The sequence below is a fragment of the Hyperolius riggenbachi genome, chromosome 2, assembly GCF_040937935.1.
Source record: "Hyperolius riggenbachi isolate aHypRig1 chromosome 2, aHypRig1.pri, whole genome shotgun sequence".
Taxonomy (NCBI): Eukaryota; Metazoa; Chordata; class Amphibia; order Anura; family Hyperoliidae; genus Hyperolius; species Hyperolius riggenbachi.
Genome location: NC_090647.1, coordinates 439,114,467 through 439,136,158, shown reverse-complemented (window position 1 = coordinate 439,136,158; position 21,692 = coordinate 439,114,467). Strand labels below are relative to the sequence as shown.

At 41.4% G+C, this 21,692-nt stretch overlaps 1 protein-coding gene across 4 annotated transcripts in view; it reads left to right on the top strand.

Annotated features, from left to right (window-relative positions):
- The window catches only part of ADGRG2 (adhesion G protein-coupled receptor G2), a 234,306-nt gene extending 214,209 nt beyond the window's left edge, over positions 1 to 20,097 (top strand). For 3 of the 4 annotated variants that reach the window (XM_068269980.1, XM_068269981.1, XM_068269979.1), the window contains 7 exons: positions 3,613 to 3,737; positions 4,667 to 4,938; positions 6,334 to 6,433; positions 8,025 to 8,305; positions 10,885 to 10,986; positions 13,818 to 13,970; positions 15,810 to 20,097. In XM_068269980.1, the coding sequence (XP_068126081.1) occupies positions 3,613 to 3,737; positions 4,667 to 4,938; positions 6,334 to 6,433; positions 8,025 to 8,305; positions 10,885 to 10,986; positions 13,818 to 13,970; positions 15,810 to 15,976 (1,200 nt within the window). In that variant the 3' untranslated portion in view covers positions 15,977 to 20,097. Of the gene's footprint in view, positions 1 to 3,612; positions 3,738 to 4,666; positions 4,939 to 6,333; positions 6,434 to 8,024; positions 8,306 to 10,884; positions 10,987 to 13,817; positions 13,971 to 15,809 lie in introns of those variants that run through there. The other variant, XM_068269982.1, reaches the window with a different exon arrangement.
- The last annotated feature ends 1,595 nt before the right edge of the window (positions 20,098 to 21,692 follow it).

Here is a 21,692-nt window from a genome sequence, read left to right as displayed (position 1 = left end):
CCCGTAGCCGCTTTGAGGATTGCAGCATCTCCTATTACAGCAGCGCTTCCTGCGCAGCTGCTGTAAGGAGGGAAGAAAGCGGGGCAGCGGCTTCCTATAGCGGCGATCGCCGTTACCATGGAAACCGGCGCTGTCTCGCTTTCTTCCCTCCTTACAGCAGCTGCGCAGGAAGCGCTGCTGTAATAGGAGATGCTGCAATCCTCAAAGCGGCTACGGGGAATCAGTGACAGGAGCGGCCGCCAGCTCATAAGGTGACAGGAGCGGGGGGGAGGGGGGCTACACTGGGGCACTATACTAACTCTATCCTGGGGCACTATACTAGCTGCACATGGGGCACTATGCTAGCTATACTGGGGCACACTGGGCACTGTACTAGCACTATACTAGCTATACTGGGGCATACTGGGCACTACTAGCTATACTGGGGCACACTGGGTACTATACTGGGGCACACTAGGCACTATACTAGCTATCCTGGGGCACACTGGGCACTATACTAGCTATCCTGGGGCACTATACTACCTATCCTGGGGCACTATACTAGCTATACTGGGGCATACTGGGCACTACTAGCTATACTGGGGCACACTGGGTACTATACTGGGGCACACTAGGCACTATACTAGCTATCCTGGGGCACACTGGGCACTATACTAGCTATCCTGGGGCACACTGGGCACTATACTAGCTATCCTGGGGCACACTGGGCACTATACTAGCTATACTGGGGCACACTGGGCACTATACTAGCACTATACTAGCTATACTGGGGCATACTGGGCACTACTAGCTATACTGGGGCACACTGGGCACTATACTAGCTATCCTGGGGCACACTAGGCACTATACTAGCTATCCTGGGGCACACTGGGCACTATACTAGCTATACTGGGGAACACTGGGCACTATACTGGTGCACACTAGGCACTATACTAGCTATCCTGGGGCACACTGGGCACTATACTAGCTATACTGGGGCACACTGGGCACTATACTAGCTATCCTGGGGAACTATACTAGCTATCCTGGGGCACATGGGCACTGTAATAGCTATCCTGGGGCACACTGGGCACTATACTAGCTATCCTGGGGCACACTGGGCACTATACTAGCTATCCTGGGGCACACTGGGCACTATACTAGCTATCCTGGGGCACATGGGGCACTATACTAGATATACTGGGGCACACTGGGCACTATACTAGCTATACTGGGGCACACTGGGCACTATACTAGCTATCCTGGGGCACATGGGGCACTATACTAGCTATCCTGGGGCACACTGGGCACTGTACTAGCTATCCTGGGGCACTATACTACCTATCCTGGGGCACTATACTAGCTATTCTGGGGCACATGGGCACTATACTAGCTATCCTGGGGCACACTGGGCACTGTACTAGCTATCCTGGGGCACATGGGGCACTATACTAGCTATACTGGGGCACACTGGGCACTATACTAGCTATCCTGGGGCACATGGGGCACTATATTAGCTATCCTGGGGCACATGGGCACTATACTAGCTATCCTGGGGCACACTGGGCACTGTACTAGCTATCCTGGGGCACACTGGGCACTATACTAGCTATCCTGGGGCACTATACTACCTATCCTGGGGCACTATACTAGCTATCCTGGGGCACATGGGCACTATACTAGCTATACTGGGGCACACTGGGCACTGTACTAGCTATCCTGGGGCACATGGGGCACTATACTAGATATACTGGGGCACACTGGGCACTATACTAGCTATCCTGGGGCACACTGGGCACTATACTAGCTATCCTGGGGCACACAGGGCACTATACTAGCTATTCTGGGGCACATGGGGCACTATATTAGCTATCATGGGGCACTATACTAGCTTTCATGGGGCACCATACTAGCTATACTGGGGCACACTGTGCTTGCTGTGCCGCCGCGAATAAAATCCCCCCCCCCCCCCCCCCCCCCGGGCCCCAGAGAAAATTTTGGACGGTTACCGGTCCCCGGGCTGAAAAAGGTTGGGGACCCCTGGTTTAGAGGACGAAAACTAGGGAAAAAATATATACTAAACCCATCCATAGTGAAGGGGCATCTTGTGGATTATGCCACCTTTATACCTCATGCCCCCTTGTACCTCTTGCTGTGTGCTCCGGTGTCCCCCTCTGTCCTACTTGTGTCCTCTATGCCCTTTTGTCCTTTTGTGTCCCCCTTGTATCCTCCTCTATGCCCCTATGTGTTCCCCTGTGTCCTCCGTTTGTCCCGCTTGTGTCCCCCTTGTGTCCTCCTCTATGCCAGTTTGTATCCTCTGTTTGCCCCCCTGTGCCGTTCTCTGCTTGGGCACAGTACAGGGAGTCCTCAGCATTGCAGCGGGTTGGAGATTCATATTGGCAGACGGTCACAAGTCAGGAACTCCCTGCATCTGGACTATAAGACGCAGTGAATTTTTTCCTCCACTTTTGGGGGGAAAAAAGTGAGTCTTATAGTCCAAAAAATACAGTATATATACACAGTATATAGTGTAACATAGTATAGCATTTATAGGTAGTCAGGTCATTATAAATAGTATTTTAATTTTTTAAATTTTGAGTCAGCAAAGTAGTAGCTTCCAGCAAAACCAACATCTTTGCACATACCGTACATACTGTACATACAGTACAACAGCTGTTTTTAAAAGGAACATATAATGGACTGATACAACGTACCGGTAATCTTTCTACATTTTTTTGTAGAAGATAATTTTTCATCTTCTGCTTAAAATAATTTTTCAGCGCTCTGCAGTTGAAAAAAAGTACCTAAAAGTAGGTGAGAAAGTACTTTCAAAATTATTCTGAGTATTTTCTTGCTTGCTGGTAGCTTAAAAGAAATGTTATTGATAAGATGTGAAAATATCACCTGTGAGTAAATTTAAGAGAAATAGTGCAATGGATCGGGCCCATATTGCTTTTTCTTTACTAGTTTTAGTTAGTGTGCTTAGCATTATAAATGTAAAAATAAATTAAAAATGTAAATTTTAAAAATATATTTTTTGTAAATAATAGTAATTACAATAATACATATTTTTCAGGGAGCTTGACCTGTGAAATAGGGTCTTTTGAGAAGAAAATATAAGTATAATTAAATATAAGTATAATTGAGTATAATTATTTTGCTGTTGCAGCAAAGAAGAATCTAGCATTGCAAAAGCCAAGTCTCCAGACTTGGTGACTGATACATAACATGGTATGGTGATAGCCCACAATTTTCTTATCAGGAAATGTCATGTTGTGTAAAAACCAAGGGCCATATGCAATTCACTTTTTCACTTGAGTTTTCTCCTACGAGAAAAATGTTCATCTTCGATTTAAAATAACATTTTAGCACTTTGCAATGGAAAAAGTATGAAAAAGTAAGCAAAAAGTACTATCAAAATTATTTCGAACATTTTTTTGCTTGCAGATGGTTTAAAATTAATCTTATTGACAAGTTTCAAAATATCACCCAGGAGAAAAGTCAGGTGAAAATTTGAATTGCATATGGGCCCAGGTATCATAATGGTTGCACAATTTCTGTGAATAATATGATAGACAACATTCATTTTTTAAATGTGTGTTTACTTTTGTTTACCTATTTATTTACCTACAGGATATGACTCCTTCGACACCTATTAGCCCAGAAGACAAATTGATTCTGACTTTCATCACGTATATTGGTTGTGGTCTCTCTGCAATATTCCTCTCTGTGACCCTTGTAACCTACATTGCCTTTGAGTAAGTTAAACAAATTGTTGAAAAATTGATGCTATAGAACTGTTGTGAATTAAACAGCAAACATTCCTAATAGTCACTTACATGCAGGTTTCAGATAAAAGAACTCTAGAGACAACTATGTTTGGAGTGGAGTAAGGTGAATGATAAGTGCTTTACTCTGTGCCCCCCACCAAGAGATGTATCACTGTAAAGGTTGGATGCAGACATGTCACCTTCCTCAGCAGGATGGTGCTTGTTAGATTAAGATGTTCAAACTTTAGATGTCTTTCCCAATGTCCCCATACTGCAAACATTTTAAGAGTGCTTTTATGCTGCTTTTATGCTAGGTATACACAATACAATTTTCTGTTAGATCTACGTGCCAGATCGGTTTTTTCCAACAAGTCTTAATTTTAATCGATTTTCCGATCAATTTCCATAGCAGTGTACAGAAATCGATCGGAAAATCAATCAAAATTAAGATTGGACATGCTTGAAAAAATTGATCTGGCAGGTAAATCTAACAGAAAATTGCATCATGTGTACCTAGCATTAGGGGATAGATGCAAACCTTGCACCTGCAAATCACAGAATATGAGGTTTTAAACCTGACCACAACCTGTTCTTCCTGTGGTCTGGGATCAGCTCTGTTTTCACAAGAGAATGCAAATTCCCCCCCCCCCACCCCCCGGCTCCGCCTTAACTACCTCATGTCAGCGATAGTGGGAAATAAGGAGGAGTTTGGATAGTTCATCTCATAGACAGCTACTTTATCTAGCCAAGCAGATAGAAAGTGAGCATTGAAAACCCAGCCAACCAGGTAATTAAAAAAGTGCAAACATTTCTGGGGGGAGTATGGCCAAAACTTTATGCATTGCAGATTTATGTGTATTCCGTGCAGTAGGCAGTAAGCAAAACATACACTTATTTCTCTTCCTTGTTAATTTCAGGAAAATCCGTAGAGATTACCCATCAAAAATCCTCATTCAGCTGTGCGCTGCACTGATTGGCTTGAATCTGACCTTCCTCATGAATCCCTGGATTGCGCTGTACAATAACGTCCCCGGACTATGCATTTCTGTTGCTGCATTTCTGCATTACTTTGTCTTGGTTTCCATTACTTGGATGGGTCTTGAGGCTTTCCATATGTACCTGTCATTGGTCAAAGTCTTCAATACATACGTGCGGAAATACATACTGAAGTTCTGCATTGTCGGTTGGGGTATGTATCGTTTGAATTTGTAACTGACATATACCTAATGTCATACAGAGATTGTGAGTGATAAATACAGATGATAGGAAGTAGATTTGCACTGCCGAATCACACAGAGGGTCGAAATTACTAAGGCATCCCTGGACTAAGGACCCTTAGAAAGCAGTGATATTTCAAAACTATGTGTCTTCAGCCATTAGTTGGCAATAGAGTGCTACTCTCACCCAGGTCACATCAGAACACAGAGAGGTGGCTGAAAGTATATTAGCACTGTGCAACTGCAATTCTTGGTACCCTCCGCTATAGTATAGCTAGATTTTAATGTGGCCAGTCTGAGATCTAATAACAAATTCCATATTATTGCTAGAAATTGTTTTCATTAAATAATATTTTTTTTCTATACAAATAAACTGAAAAAACTGCATGATTGCTTGGGCACACTCAATACATTAACACACTGCTAGATTCACTGCTGATGTCTTACGTATAAACTTATTTACATAGTTACAGTTAGTTGGGTTGAAAAAAAAACACATTTGTCTATGGAGTTAATAAGCCTGCGCCCTCACATATCCCACTTGATCCAGGGGGGAGGAAAATAACCCTCGCAAGGCTTGAACCGATTTGCCCTAAAAGGAAAAAAAGTTCCTTCCCGACTCCAGATGTCAATCTGATAAAATCCACAACACTGCTTGCAATTAACTAGTAATTATAGCCATAAGCCATGGATGTCCTTTAAGGAAAGCATCTAAACCCTCTTTAAACACAGATACACTGTACAATTTGTCATAACTACTTCCTGTGATAAGATATTCCCACATTATAACCTCTTCCTGTAAAGGACCCCTTCCTGAACAGGTGGCAAAAACGTTTTTCCTCTATACACAGGCTGCTTGCGCACAAGCCTAGCATTTACTGTGTCTGTGATATGCAAGACATCCCTGCTGCTTCATTTAATAAACTTATAAATAAAGTCAACAACAAAAATGGCAGCAATCAATGGAGAGTTGGAATTCAGATGTGTTGAGAGGCACTGTGGACACTCCCAGAGCCATAGTAAGATTGTATACAGTAACTGTAATTTTGCCAAAAGCAGTAGGAGTTCCTCCTAAATTGTACATGCGCTCTATGTATTTACAGTATCTACATTATTTTGCAAGGAGGAATGAATGAAGCCAAAAACTGTTTTCTGACTTGTGCACAGAGCTCAGCAGTCAGACAGTCCAAATGAGGTCAATCTATTTTTACATTATCTGTGATGGCTGTTGGATCAGTCTTGTGGATATCGCATTACCTAAAGACGAGTTTATTGCGCAATGTTTTATTTTGGGAAATGTATTATGGACCTTCAGACAGCTAGACCTGCATTTTACATGTATCCATACTTTATTTTGTTTGTACCAGGAGCTCCAGCTGTGGTGGTGGCGGTAATACTTGCTGTTAACAAAGACCTGTATGTTCTGAATGTTAGTGATCCATATCCTAACGGATCAGCAGATTATTTGTAAGTACAAAAATATAGATATATTATGTTTCAAATTCCACTGTTTTTCCAGTTCTCCTGTATACTTTTGTGACCGCAGGACACAAAAACATATTTAAGGCAGTCAAAGTAAGGCACACAAATATTCCAGGACATTGTAGAGTGACATTTCAACTTCAACCTATTTTTATAAAAAAACAAAAACAAACAAACCATGTTTAAAGTGAATCGGTGCCCAGCTGTTATGGAGTGAGATTTAAGCTGGCCGTACACGTTTAGATTGCCACCCAGAACCGGGACAAGGTCCTCCAGCACCCAAGGCTGAGACACCAAAGTGCGCCCTTCCATCCCTCCCACCCCAGCTGTCACACACTGATTGTTAATAGACTAATAGAGTCACCAAATTCCCCAACACCTTAATCTCTAGTTATCTGGCTTGAATTCACTGCTACATATCTCCTTTTCTTATTTCTCTCTGCTGAAAATAGGGGAATGATAGTTGAGTAAGTTGTACGCCCCCTCCTACACTGCGCCCTGAGGCTGGAGCCTCTGTCGCCTCTGCCTCGGCCCGGCCCTGTTGCCACCCAATGTGGCAAACAGATCAATCCCATAACTTAATTTATTGATAGAGGAATCAAATCTCCCCATACATGGCACACATAGATTTTCAATATATTCCACCATGAAATCTATTGAACCACACGTCATGGGCATCACATCAACCACATTTTTCCAACGTGTTTGATTGTAGTTCTGGTCGAATGTTGCCATAAATCAAGCTGTCCTGTCCGTTTTGTATTAGTTTGGTATGGGTGTGTTCACACATAAAGGTGTTGCAATTTTGTCGGGTAAAACTGATAGAAAACTGAGGCAAATTGTACACTTTTTATGTGTGAACCAAGCCATAAATGCACTGCTCAGTAGTTAGTTGATACTTACCTGTGGCTGCATATGCTTGCATCATCACGCTTCAATGTGCACTCTGCATTAACCAGAAAGTTCCAACTTGCGCTCTGCATGGGGGGCCTAGGCTGCCACATGGGGAGGATGCAGATTATGGGCTCGATTCACAAAGCGGTGATAACTCAGTTATCACGCCTAAAAGACTTTAGGCGTGATAACCTTTGCACCAGCAAAGTTATCACCGCTTTGTGCTCTAACTCGCGCGAAGTTTCCGTGCGCGCAAAGTCCCATAGGGCCTAAAGCCCCATAGGGCTTAATGGGCACTTCGCGCGAAGCAAAACTTTGCGCGCGGGAGTTCGCGCGAATTCCTTCAGATCACGCCTAAACTAAGTTTAGGCGTGATAAAGGGCTTTTCACAGGCGTGCAAAGTGTTTGCACCGCTTTGTGAATCAGGCCCCATGGGTGGGTCACGGCTTTTGGCCTACTTTTTAGGCCAAAAGTGAGGGGTGGGTTTACGTGCTTATTAGGCAGTATTAATAAAATTGGGTAAATTGTACAGAACTGGATATTTTATTACTTTATTTATTTTGTATTTATACATTGTTTCTCTGCATTAATTGTCTACAGCACACATTTACGATATTTGTGTCTACATAGTACAGCACATATCGTATATATTTTGTTAATTGTTCCTCCTCTCTGATTACAGCTGCTGGATGCAACCCATCATATATTGGATCACAGTGGTTGGCTATTTTTGCTTAATCTTCTTGCTGAATGTCAGCATGTTTGTAGTTGTTCTCATACAACTGTGCCGCATCAAAAAACAGAAGCAGTTGGGCTACCAAAGAAAAACGACTTTGCAAGATGTCCGCAGTGTAGCTGGCATTACTTTCCTGCTGGGCATTACATGGGGCCTGGGATTCTTCTCTTTTGGGCCAGGGAAAGTTGCAATCCAGTACTTGTTCACTATCTTCAACACATTACAAGGTGCGCTTTTCTACCTCATCATGGTATACTGCTGATATTGTCTATGCATACAACAGCCTGGAATTGCCAGTTTCACTCTGATAATGGTTTTTATTAAGTAAACTTACCAGTGAAACAGCAGAACATATTCAGCACGGTGATGGAGTAAATATCACTAGCTAATCTGCAGTGAATGCCTTTAGGCTTTTATTAACCACTGTTTGTTATGAACTGTATATATTTTATGCTTAGAACTGCAATTTATACAGAAAAATTTTAACCACTTTGCATCCAGACTGTGTTTCCCACTTATGTACCAGAGCAGTTTTTACATTTTAGCTATTCCAATTTAATCAGCAATAACTTTATCCCTACTTATGACACCAAAATGGGAAAACTGGGAAAAAATGGAAAAAAACACAGAATTTCTCAGTTTTACCAATTCTGGTCTAAAAATAAAAAGCAATACCGTAGATAAAAAAAAAAAATTTGTTTGGCTATTTCTACTTGTTTATCACAAAACGTAGATTATGTTCCTGTCACAATATGTGGTGAAGATATTTGATTCTTAAATAATGCTACAGTGTGTATTTTTCACTATGAACCGAGAAAATAAAAGTATTTTTAATGGTAAAACTCAATTTCATTAGTTCAGGGAACATATATTCCCTTTCAACAATTACTGCTGCATCAGATAGTTCCAGAGGAGTGCACAGGAACAAGCCCAATCCTGCACAGCACTGCATCAGCTACAAAATGTATATCTACGTCCTCGTGGCTTAGATTAAGTCACAAGGGACGTAGATATACTGTAGTGGTGGATAAAGTGGTTAAAGTGACTTATACCGTTTATTAATAAGGTATGAACATGTACTGCGTGCCATTTTCTAGAAACTGCAACATGTAGAAGTATCCTAAACAAGAAAATACATCCAATTTGGAACAAATGACCTATTGCAAAATAGCTTCAAATACAAAATAGTCTTTATTGAATGCCCAAAAAAATCTAAAAACAATTAAATACACAGCTGGTGGGGGACTGGACAGAGACTATCCATAGGGCAGTATAAACTGCAAAACAAACTTACAATTATAATATACTTGCAGGTCAGTGCAGGCTTGGCAGTGTGCATTTACGATTTACTTTGTTCATTTAATCAGAGGTGTATCTATTGAAGTACTGAATTGAAGCCTGTTAAAACCAGTTCTTATTGCATGATGTAGCTCTATACATACTGAACCTTGTGGATTTATTTTAAAAGATACCCAAGGTGACATGTGACATGATGAGATAGACATGTGTATGTACAGTGCCTAGCACACAAATAACTGTAATGTGTTCCTTTACTTTCTCGGCCTGAAAGAGTTAAACATCAGGTATGTAAATGACAGTTCCTGTCTGGGTCAGGACTGAGTCAGACTACAGTGCAACCTTTAGTGATTAGGAATTACAGCCATAGAACACTTTCCTAGCAGAAAATGGCTTCTGAGAGCAAGAAAGAGATAGAGTCAATAGTTCATAGATTATAGCTCTGGCATACATCAATGAATGTGTCATTGAGCAAAAACAATAAAACAGTAAAAACTTGAAAAGTAGATTTAAATATAGAGTAAAACTGTGGAATACCCGTATATACTAGCATATAAGCCGACTCACATATAAGCCAAGGGACCCACTTTTCACTAAGAATCCAGGAAAAAAATGTTTGACTCACGTATAAGCCCCCTACCCAGTATAGCCCCCTCCAAAGTAGCCAGATGTGCCCCCAGTGCAAGTCAGTCCCTCTCCCCATAGCCATATGTGCCCCAAGGATGATACAGCTGCGTCTTAAGACGCCACTAGAGGCATCAAAGGTATGAGAGATAGTGATTGCCACAAAGGAAGAACACAATAGGGTGATCATTGCAGGGCTGACATGTTGCTTGCACGCTCTGCTCCACAAGCCAGGGGACACAGGTAGTGTTGAGCAGCGCACTCTGCATACCATGTTGCGAGGGGGGGGGGGGTGGAAACAGCAGGGAGCCAGTTGGCAAGAGCAGGATCACTAGTGCACAAGATTTATACTTCTCTGCCAGTAACAAAACCTGCTCCACCATCCGTTCTGCTCCACTGCATATAAGCTGAGGGGGTAACTTTTTAGCACATTTTTTGTGCAGAAAATTAGGCCTATATGCAAGTATATACAGTATCTTAAAAAATAATTGTAGGAGAAGGAAGATAGATACAATTGTTTATTACATTAGCTTATTTACACCTTGGGTGTCCTTTAAGTTTGATTTACACTTTATACCGCCCTATGGATAGTCTCTGTCCAGTCCCCCATCAGTTGTTTTTTTTAATTGTATTTATATTTTTGGGGGCTTTCAATAGAGACTTTTTTTTTTGTATTTTAAGCTATTTTGCAGTCGGTCATTTGTTCCAAAATGGATGTCTTTTCTTGTTTAAGATGTTTATACTTTCAACCATGGTGTCACTTATAGTGGTGCTATGTTAATTATGTTGTCTCATTTTTCAGTAAAACATGTAGAAGTAGTCGAGAGTGATACATTTGGGATGTTTTCTTTACTGTAGTAAGCCTAATAACATTTATCTCTATTAGGTTTTTTCATCTTTTGCTTCTACTGCGTGGCAAAGGAGAATGTCCGCAAGCAGTGGAGGCGATATCTTTGTTGTGGAAAGCTCAGGCTTGCTGAAAACTCTGGTAAGGTTTCTTATTGCATTGAACCAACCTTGCTGATATTAAATGTCTGATTATAAAGTTCTGTTACTGGGATTAATAGGAAACAGTCAGGAGGAAAGTAGTCATGAATTACATAGTCATATAATGCCTCACTCCCACTTTTTGAATACTTCACAACTAATCTTTAGCTTTTACAGACATATGATTAGGAAATTAACCATAAAAAACCCCACATACTAGACTGGGAGAAAGACTGCAGAGTTACCTTTAATGAGAAATGTTGGGCTAAAACATTGGTAAATACCAGAAAAGTGCGCACAGCTGTGACAGTTAGGGAGACTTCTATTAAACTTGCAGATTGCCCAGCAAGCTCATGGTGAACCAGAACTCATTGGTGTGTGTAAGGGGTGGAAATAGCACCAGAAAACCCTCATACTAAAAATGCTATGCAAAACTGAAATTTGCCTTCTTAAAACAGAAGGTATTTGTAATTATCCTGTAATATTAACAAGCTAACCCATTATTGCATTCCAGCCATTTTGAAGGTGTGTTTAGCATTCAGGGACAATACAGGGACAATTTGCATATTCAGCATTAATGCATTGTGGGAGACCCCACATGCTCAACCCACATTAATCGCAAATACTTTGTTTTAAAAAGGCAAATTGCATTATATTAAACTTCCGATCATATGGTACTCATACCAGTGAAACTTAAGTAAGATCTATCCTGGCTATGTAATGGGCATTACATTTTTTTAAATCAGGTCTACTTTAGTCACCGAAAGGTGGATATCTTTTGAACTTGTATTACGTCGCAGCCCTTTGGTCTGAACTCTGGGACAACTTAAAATAGGCCATGGGACTGTCAATCACTATGAATAAATAGTGCGTATTATTATTAGACCAGATATCCCTAAGCCTATTTCTCCCTGATTAATGCAGGTCAATGAGTTATTGCTTTCAACTGGATCTTCCTATTGATCATCTTCATAACAGAGTGGACCTGATTAAGAAAATTGATTACTTAACCCCTTTTTGATGCTGACTCCTTACATAAGCATAATTTTGTCTGGGAGAAATAGAAAAAGTTTAGATCATATATACGGTGTCTAAGTAGTTTTGATTTCATTTATTGATACTGTTGTGCACAAATGAGACGTTTTCTATGAAAAAATGGTTTTGGGAGTTGATAACTATCTTTACATTACTATGCAGATGACAATCTGCACTTGTTTGTCATTCAATGAGTGTCACTAAATCTTATGGCTCTTGACTGAATCTATGGCTATGACTGAATCTTGTTTTACTCCTGTCATTTGTAAACAGAATGTCATGACCATAGCAAATTGTCATATTGTTATTTTCCCAACTTCTAGTAAAAAAATGAAAGTTGGATTCTGACTGGCAGTTACAGGCAAGCTAAACAGTCCAATGCAGCCAGAGAAATTGTACATGAAAACTTAATCCATTTGATCAAAAAGCCCATCTAAATTTTACCTTTCATTACATATTATTATAAAGTAAAGGACTGACTGACAATAAAGGTCTCTTTTTTGACACCTGTAGGGTGGCATCCCAATAATACGGGAAGGAGGTAAGCTCGCAAGGACACGGCTCTCTCACTCTTTTGTGTTTTGGATTTTGTTACACATTTATTTATATTAATTCTGTCACTGTTATTTTCGTTTTAACTTGTACCAACTCTGTATTTTGTTTATTGGTATATACCATTGTCTGTATTATTTTGTACCCCATGTTTGTTTCTTACTTTGAACAGCGCCACAAAATATGTTGGCACTTTATAAATCAATAATAATATACAAACATAAAGGCTAATAACACATTAGTATGGCCAACTCAAGCTATGCAGAGGTGTCAGTATAAATCAGTACAGACTGACACCATAGCACTGAATGCTTATAATCATTACTGTTATTGTTGTATAAGAGCACCAACATATTCAATGGTGCTGTACAGAGTAAGAAGCAAACACGGAGTATATAACAATATAGACAATGGTGTACACAAAATACAGACATTGGTGCACAATACAGAATTGGCAGACATAGTAATTACAGTGACTATTGCAATATGAACTAATGTATATCAAATTCCAAGGTAAAAAGGATGACAGCCGTGCCATTGGCAGCTTATAACCTAAAGGCATAAACTGACTACATACAGGGACACAGTGTGCTACCTCTGCATTGGGCTAGACCTCTGTAATATAGAGTAATGAGCCCTGGGAAAAGCATCTCCTGTCAGATTTCCCCATTGGCCAGAGCAGGGGTTTAACTAGAGCTCTTGGGGCCCCCCAATGAAAATAGCATAGTATCTCCTCCCTAGGACCCCCCCCCCCCCCCCATTACACTGCCCTCGCCTGAAGCAAGTGTGGCCACTAAAACAGGGAAGTGGCAAGAGGCCTGGACCCCTAACCACTCACCCCCCTTTCATGATCACAGTGGCTAAACTCACAAGCTATCCTTTAACAGTAAACTAAGACGTCCTATAGTGCAGATTGCACAAGTGCATTTTCAGTAGCTGTCACCAATAGCATACATCTGCTAAAGAACATAAAGCATGAGGGATACTACCATATGCCCAGTATTATAAGAAACCCACTGTACAGTAACTAGCTGATCATGAGTATTTTATAATTATATGTGTAACATGGTGTTCACTAGACTGGTCAATAAAATGTCATCTTTGTAAATTAAGATGTGAATGCCAAGCTTTGCTCGGATTGTGAATTTCCACTGGAGCACTTCTCACACCTTGTGAAAAAATGATACCATTCCAAATGTTTTACTTTTACTTTGAAAGATTCACTGTTGCATTTGCTGTTTTCAGACTGGAGCAAAACAGCTACAAATAAACTAAGAAAACAGACTTCGAAACAAGGAGCATCCAGCAGTTCAAACAACTCCATTCAGTCAACAAGTAACTCCAACTCTACAACATTGCTAGTGTCCAACGAGTACTCAGTGCACCTCAATGGCAATGGTAAGTTTTATATAAAGTGAAAAGCAGATGTGGGGTTTCTTTACTTTTCAATTTAATTTGTAAAGTGTGGTGCAGGTGTTAGAATGCAAGATCCTGCTGTGGGTACTGGAGGGGACAATAGTTTGTGAAGTTTATTAAAGTGGATGGACATGCAAGCATAGGGCTAGAGAGACCAGAAGAGATGGTCAGTGGAATGCTATTTTTTCTGCCATAATGAACATTTTGTGTCAGTGTACATGTAAATTGAAACCGGACCAGTCCAAATGAGCAGCTACTGCAAACGATTTGTCCAGTTTCAATCTGTATAGGAATTGCATACAAATTTGAAGGCGTGGATAATCTCTAGACTATGAGTAGTTAGGGATTACTCTCTGGAGAGGGGTAGACGCTTTGTGTATGGGGAGGTGTGTGGTCTCTTACCGCACTTCCCTTGTGGCTGCATCCCCCTCCGTTCTAAGTAACTTCTCCGGTGTTAGCGGTGGCATAATATTCAAGCTGTGAGGGCGCCCTTTGACCCTCATATTGACACAGTGCAGTACGCTTTCCTGGCTCTGTGCTGGCGCTCCCCTCTTGCCATAATCATGTGCGCCTGGAATGCATCAGCCGGGCACACATGATGACATAAGGAGAGCGCCAGCACAGAGCCGACTTAGCGTACGGCGTGTAGTGTCAGCGTGAGGGTCAAAGGGCGCCCTCACAGCTTGAATATTATGCCGCCGCTGACACCTGAGAAGTTACTTACAATGGAGGTTAACGCAGCCACAAGGGAGGTGCGTTAAGAGACCACACACCTCCCCATACACAAAGCGTCCCACAGCTAGGTCTTGTTTTCAGGGTAGGGCTTATATTTCAAGCATGCTTGAAATATAATTAGGCCTTATTTACGAGGTAGGTCTTATAATAGGGGAAACACAGTATACTGACAAGTAAAGAGCAAGCCCAAGCTATATAAAATGAACATAACATTTTTATCGGCTTAAAACTATTAGCATTTTATGTATCATTTTTACTAATTACAAAACATTGTCGATATGTTTTACAAAAAATGTGAAATTAGGGGAAAAAAATGTTTTCATGCACTTTCTTACTTTCCAGAATAGTTTGATTAACTTTCCTCTTTTCTCTGTTACACCCTTCTGTAACCAATTGTCAGTTTATTATCTTACCAACAGCTTCATACTGGACATAAAATACCAAACATCTGCCTTCTTTTTTTTATACTCTTTATTTGTGAAATAGTGTAAACAGTACACATCAAAGCAGTGCATATAGAAAAAGAATTGACAATCAAATGAGGTTGAGTACAATCCCAAACGATAGGTGAACATAGACTATCAAAAGTGACAGAAGTAGATGGCATTGCCCATAAGCTCTATTAAAAAGTGATAGTGGCACATGGAACTCATTTATAAAAACAGAGAAGTATCGCTCTGATTCGGGCATCCAACTAGTAGTCAACAGCCAATGGACAATGCTGAATTCTTTCTCACACAATATTCACAAAAATTTTTGAACATTAATCTTAATCAGTTACCTCATAAGTTTGGTAATTTACCTTACAAGTCAGTAGTTAGTGTTCCATGCGGAACAGTCTTAGTGAGTTGACACTTAACAAAATGTTCAATAAATTCAATTATTCTCTACTTTACTGCATGCAGTAATGCTGTGTGAATTGAGACCAATGACCAGTAACACTGCTGTAGACCATCAGCTCATATAATGCAGAAAGTTGATTCACTTTTCCTCCTTCTGTTATTCCTGTTTTGTACTACTGTAGCCTCCCAGCATACTCAGCCTTTGGTTATCTCACAACAGTATTCCATCTTTGTTTCTTCACAGGTAATGTTTTCAAAGAAAGAAATGGAGTTACATTCAAGCCACAGAACAGTGAGGTTCCAATGCAGGAATTTCCAGGAAGACCAGCTAACAGAAATGGGGATGCACAAATCACTTCCGTGAGAAGGACTTCTAATAGGGGCAGTGTGCATTTTGTTGATCAGATCTAGTTTCCCCATTTGCACCTACAACTTGAATCTAAAACTCTCAAAGTGTGAAAAAAAAACCTTTGCTTTGCCTATTTCAACATTCATTGAACGTAGCTGCCTTGGACTATCAAGCTCGGCTGAAATTAGCAAATAACAGATAGGACCAATGTTCAATCTTTTCTAGACATTCCATGGAGCTAGCCAAAGTGGACGTAGACCAAGGACGTGATAAAGACTTGTGGCTTTATTGCTTGCTGGATGCCTTCTTCAAGCTATGATATACTTGTATCTACTTTATTTTTATATGTATTTTTAATTTATATGTTGTCAGTTTTATTATAGTTGTACAATATAATGTTTAAAAGTAGATCTGTGAGATAAATGAAATGGCTGAAAGGGTTTATCAATCCAGCTGCACAGTGTCTAACAGCACACAAGAGACTCTGTAGGTGTATCTGCAACTAATGTAGAGACTAGAGCAGGCATGGGCAAACTCGGTCCTCCAGCTGTTACGGAACTACAAGTCCCACAATGCATTTGCCTTTAGGAGTCATGACTGTGTCTGTCAGACTCCTGCAATGCATTGTGGGACTTGTAGTTCCTTAACAGCTGGAGGGCCAAGTTTGCCCATGCCTGGACTAGAGACTTGTCTCTGGTGCTGTAAATTATAAAAAAAAAAAAAAAAAAAAACCTGTACTACCTAAAGTGGCTTTAGGGTGTATTAATGAAAAATGTAAGTGCACAGACAGACAGTGCAGATGATTTTTACTAGGTGTTATGCAAACTAAATAATGTAAGTTACGCAGTTTACGTAGCGCTTGTTATACACACAACTTGTACTGTTCTTGTACAGGTAATCCCCGAATTACGAACATCCGAACAATCTGCTGATACCAACAGCCTGAAAATGGCAAGAAGTAAAAAAAAATGTAAGAAGATCTTGTCATTTTTGAGAAAATTGTTTTGCTGTGGTAAACGATACTATATAGCAAGGTCCGAGTTCTGCATATACATTTTAAAGCAAATCTGTGATCAAACTTGGACCCTCGGGAAGTTTGCAAGGATTACGTGGAATCAATTAAGCATAAGTAAAATGAGTACATTACAATCATCACTAGACCAGAAGGAGGCACAAATGGGGAGAGGGTGCAAAGAGACACAGTTCAGGCAGAGATGGCACAGAGCTGGGGGAGGGGGCACAGAGGAGCACACTGAAGGTCCACGGGATTAGAGGTAACACAGAGGGGGACACTGGAGGCACAGAGGAGCTATAGGACATGGCAAAGTGCTCCGACTTGAAATTGGATTCAGGTTAAGAATAAACCTACAGTCCCTATCTGGTTTGTTAACTGGGGACAACCTGCACCTGTATAGCACGTATTGTTCACTGTTTGTATAACTCCTGGTGAAACTTAGCAAATACACCCCTTCGTAACTAGGACATGTGATTAGATCAGATCTGTTGTGTATACTTGTCTCTTGTGTGCCACAGCCCTCAGTTCCTCTGGAGACAGATGTACAGTCCCCCACTGTTATGCTAGGTACACACGGTGCAACTTCCCGTCAGATTGACGTGTCGCACAGATTATTTCTGACTTGTCTGATTGGCTCACGATCGATAATAGGATCGATTTTGTGAAGTAATGATCTGAAAATGGATTCCGTTATTGATCAGGAGTAGTTTGAACACACGATGCTACTTCCCATGAGATTATCCATTGATCTGATGGTAAAATTGCATTGTGTGTACCCGGCATTATACATCCTAGAGCGGGCAGAAATCTGCTTTTTACTATTGTGCCTGTATCGGATGTCATAGTGATCCAAAACAGCCAATCCTGATAGGGAGGAACCAATTCACCTGAGTAACTACTCAAGTGGAAACAAAAGAAATCACACCTGTGTATGAATGAACTTTTTCCTCCATTCTGCACGAGATGTGATTGACATTCATTAATGTTACCATGTAAATAATCACAATCATTTATTTTTAAGTAGAATTTTATTTATAAGTGATGACATGTAGCTCTTTACAGTTTTACTTTGAGATAACGGTCTGTGATTTTTTTTTTATGCAAATGTCAACACTGCCACTAATCAGTGTTAAGTTTTTACTTTTATGACATAACAATTCATGGAATTTTGTTGATGTTTCGACATTAAAATACTGGTACGACAATAAATTCACCATTTTGTTTGTGTGGAGATCACACAAAGCCCTAATTGCATATTTGCACATAAGTGTTGACCTTCACCATGTTTGGCTGCGATGTGGTACATTTGAAAGCTCTGGGTTGCCACCAGTAGCACCAAATTCTAAAGAACACATATAGAATTATGACTTCTACTTCAGGAAGAAAGGATTTGAGAACAGCTTTGCCTGAACCTGCTAGGGGTACTTAAGATATTCTATATAATAATGGGATTCTTAAAGCTGTAACCTATTTTTTATTTATATTTATGTATCATAACATATTACTAATTTCCTTATTTGTACAGTTGTTTGATTACCCACTAGTAACCTGATTGGAAAAACTGCTCTGTCATAAATAGGCCAACTACATGGCTAGCTGTGCATTTATTTGGAAATGATCAAATTGTTTCAATAATGTTTGGCATTCAACACACATATGCCTTTAAGTAATCAACTGTCCTGGCTTGTGTCTGTACTAACAATGAAAAATGGGAGGACACGAGGCTTATATACAATTAAGCCGCCGGGAGATTTAGGCGCAGGGTAAAGCTAAAAAACGGCTCACCCTGCTTCTGAACAAGTCTTGGCAGCGCCTATTGTTATTCCCCCTCCAGGCCGCCATGGATAGTAGGGAAAGATGCTGGCAGCCGAATTAGTGTTTTTATAGTCATTTGTGCTCTGTGTTTTGACGGCGCTCAAACTACTCACTGAGCCCCGCTGTAGCCGTAATTCCTATTATGGCCTATGGCGGTGCCGGCTGCACCCACATCTCTGGCGCTGTTTTTACAGTGTTCCCACGAGAGCTTCCTGCAGAGTTGTAATATGGCAATGTATGGGGTTACTTATATCCAAATGCTGCCTTGTCTAGATAATTGCTGAAACTGTACCAGCCGTGTAAGACTCTTTTCTGCGCATGCCTTACAAAGGAAAGTACCGCATTCCTTGTGCCCTCTGGAGTTCTGCTTAATCCTAAATGCTACTACTCATCCTGCTCTTGCTATATAGTGGCTGGATAGTGTAATTGTGAAGGGCTCTGCCTCTGACACAGGTGACCTGGGTTTGAATCTTGGCTCTCCCTGTTTAGTAAGCCAGCACCTTTTCGGTAGGAGACCTTGGGCAAGACTCCCTAACACTGCTACTGCCTATAGAGCGTGCCCCTAGTGGCTGTAGCTCTGGTGCTTGAGTCTGCTAGGAGAAAAGCGCGATATAAATGTTCTGTGTCTTGTCTGTGTCTATATGAAGAAAAGAGTGGTGTGGCCTGTCATGAGTCTCACCTGTCTATGGATGTAACAGGGAATAAGGTGGGAGGCAGGACTTTCACTGTTCCAGATTCCAGCTATTATTCTCCCTGAAATCATTGTGACAGGCCAGCCCTACTGCATGACGCTAGGCCTCACCATCCTGTTCTGTGTGTAATGGGAATGGGCTTAACAGCTGCATTTAGAACCAGGGCTGTGGAGTTGATACATGGATCCTTGAACTTCAACTCCGTTACCTCAGACTCTGATTCCAGCTCCTATATTTATAATGTACTGCAATACTTCCCATGTTGTTTGAAAGATTACAACATACAAGGCATTTCATCACTGCAAAAGCAATTTTAAAACGTAATGAAAATGGTGTCAATTTTGGGACTAAACCAAGGATCTACTGATTAGGAAGAGAACACACTTATCTCATTGTCTCAGTGCCCATCTGTCTTCCAAGACACCAGCAGGCACTTGCTGTCATGTGAGAAGACATCTGAAACCCTCTAGCCTTTGCCCTGCAAATATGACAGCAGCCTATTGATTTTAAAAGGATGCATTACCCATTAAAATTTGCATGTGGGGAAGCACAGCAAATTGCCCCTTGTGGAAACAAGCTCTAATACTTAGATGATGTGGAAAATGTCAGGCTAATGTCAGTGCTGGCTAGGAGCAACTTGAAGTACAATGAGAGCAATGTGCAGTTAAAGGGACTCCGAGCAGTGCAGAATCTATGGAAAGATGCATATCATTTTAAAGCTCTCTTTCTCCTCTTACCAATGATATATAAACCACCACCCTACGCCTTTTAGTTTTAGCTATTTTCGCGATCGAAATTGCAGCGACCGCAAATTTGATTGCGAAAATAGAGAAAACTAAAAGGCGTAGTGCGACGATTTAGGTGTCGCCAGAAAGAGGAGAAAGAGAGCTTTAAAATGATATCCATATTTCCATAGTTATATTGTATTACACAGGGCGACTTTTTCTGCTGAATGGAGTTGCTGACTTTGAGAAAAAGTCGCCCTGTGTAATACAATATAACTATGGAAAGATGGATATCATTTTAAAGCTCTCTTTCTCCTCTTTCTGGCGACACCTAAATCATCGCCCTACGCCTTTTAGTTTTCTCTATTTTCGCGATCGAAGTCGCGGCCGCGGCAATTTCGATTGCGAAAATAGCGAAAACTAAAAGGCATAGGGCAGTGGTTTATATATCATTGGAAAGAGGAGAAAGAGAGCTTTAAAATGATATGCATCTTTCCATAGTTTCTGCACTGCTCGGAGTCCCTTTAACCTCCTTGGCGGTAATCCCGAGCTGAGCTCGGGGTATGCCGCCGGAGGTCGCCGCTCAGGCCCTGCTGGGCCGATTTGCAGTCTGAAAAAAGCAGCACACGCAGCCGGCACTTTGCCAGCCGCGTGTGCTGCCCGATCGCCGCCGCTCCGCGGCGCAGCGGCGAAAGAGGGTCCCCCCAGCCGCCCGAGCCCAGCGCAGCCGGAACAAACAGTTCCGGACGGCGCTAGGGGCTGGATCGGGCGGCTCTGACGTCAGGACGTCGACTGACGTCCATGACGTCACTCCGCTCGTCGCCATGGCGACGAGGAAAGCGAAACAAGATAGGCCGCTCATTGCGGCCTATCTTGTTACTTTCGATTGCCGGAGGCGATCGAAAGTACGCTTCCGGAGCGCCCTCTAGTGGGCTTTCATGCAGCCAACTTTCAGTTGGCTGCATGAAATACTTTTTTTTTAATTTAAAAAAAACCCTCCCGCAGCCTCCCTGGCGATTTTAATAGAACGCCAGGGAGGTTAAGCTTAATTTGCAGTGTAAGTAAGGGGAATCTGCCTGCATTACACATTCTTCACAAACTATATCAACTGTTTTTTGGGCAATTGACAACACATCTGTGTTTAGTAGCTCTCACGTGTTCTGCGTCTGTGCAGTTAGTTAAGGCACGTAACTACATAGCCACAGGACATTCAAGGCCACGAGAGCACGACTGTAGGGCACGGGGCCAGGGTCCCTAAATAGCTCAGTCAAGGACTTACTTTACTGGGGCTGACTGCAGGATAAGGGAGGGGACCGGATGGACACTGAGGAGCTGATGGACTACAGGGGGCTGAAAGAAGCCCCAGGTAAGTATACCCTGTCTCAGGTACACTTTAATAACATTTTAAATTAATTTATTTCATAAACCAGTTTTTCAATAGAGCTCGAGATGGGCACCTAAAATGAAAGAAAAAACTAGGCTACCTGATCCAGGGGGCTGTGCGAATCAGGTAGCCACCATCTCCGCCACT